Here is a 996-nt window from a genome sequence, read left to right as displayed (position 1 = left end):
CCTCCCCACCCTGCCCCATGGCACAGAGCCCCCTGCCCAGCCCCCTGCCAGGCCTCCCCACCCTGCCCCGTGGCCCAGAGCCCCCCGCCCAGCCCCCTGCCTGCCCCACCCCGTGCAGCGTGGTGCCCCCTGCCAGGCCTCCCCACCCTGCCCCGTGGCCCAGAGCCCCCCGCCCAGCCCCCCAGCCGCACGGTGCCCCCGCTGACCGGGCGCTCGATGAGGTCGATGCAGGGCTGCAGGTCGAGGCCGAAGTCGATGAAGTCCCAGGCGATGCCCTCGCGCTGGTACTCCTCCTGCTCCAGCACGAACATGGTGTGGTTGAAGAGCTGCTGCAGCTTCTCGTTGGTGTAGTTGATGCAGAGCTGCTCGAAGGAGTTCAGCTGTGGGGGGGGGCGACAGGTCAGGGGGGCGCAGGCGGTTCGGGAGGGGCTGGGGGAGGTTTGGGGGGGTTGGGGAGGCTGGGGGGGCTCACCTGGAAGATCTCGAAGCCGGCGATGTCGAGGATGCCGATGAAGGAGGCTCCCTGGCGCTTGGTGCGGTCCAGGGCCCGGTTGATGCGATGGACGAGCCAGCGGAACAGGCGCTCGTAGGTCGCCTTGGCCAGCGCCTCGATGGCGAAATCCGCCTGGGGAGGGGGGCAGAGAGTCACCCCCGGCCCGGCCCAGCGGCACCCCTCCCCCGCTGCTTCCCCTGCCCCTCCCCCGCCACACCCCTCCCTGCCCCTTCCCCGCCGCGGCCTGCTCCACCCCACCCCGCCACGCCCCCTGCCACTCCCCCACCACCTGCCCCTGTCACACATCCCCCGGCACTAACCGACACACCTCCTGCCCCTCCCCACCACACCCCTCTGCTCCTGCCACACCCCCGCCCCTCCCCCACCACGCCCCACCCTGCCCCTGCCACGTCGCCTTCCCCTCACCCACCATGCCCCTGCCCCTCCCACACATCCCCCTGCCCTACCCCTGCCACTGCCCCCTCCCCTCCCCCACACCTTCT

At 72.6% G+C, this 996-nt stretch overlaps 1 protein-coding gene across 1 annotated transcript in view; it reads right to left on the bottom strand.

Moving 5' to 3' along the window:
- Positions 1–996, bottom strand: part of LOC113405178 (myosin-10-like) — a gene marked incomplete at both ends in the record, with an annotated part of 4697 nt that overhangs the window by 2889 nt on the left and 812 nt on the right. The window contains one exon of the mRNA XM_026646110.2: positions 207–380. Within this exon, the coding sequence (XP_026501895.2) occupies positions 207–380 (174 nt within the window). The remainder of the gene's footprint in view (positions 1–206; positions 381–996) is intronic.

This window comes from Terrapene carolina, unplaced genomic scaffold (genome assembly GCF_002925995.2).
Source record: "Terrapene carolina triunguis isolate 2854851 unplaced genomic scaffold, T_m_triunguis-2.0 Scaffold34032, whole genome shotgun sequence".
In the NCBI taxonomy this organism is placed as follows: Eukaryota; Metazoa; Chordata; order Testudines; family Emydidae; genus Terrapene; species Terrapene triunguis.
This window is presented reverse-complemented; position numbering and strand designations above follow the sequence as displayed.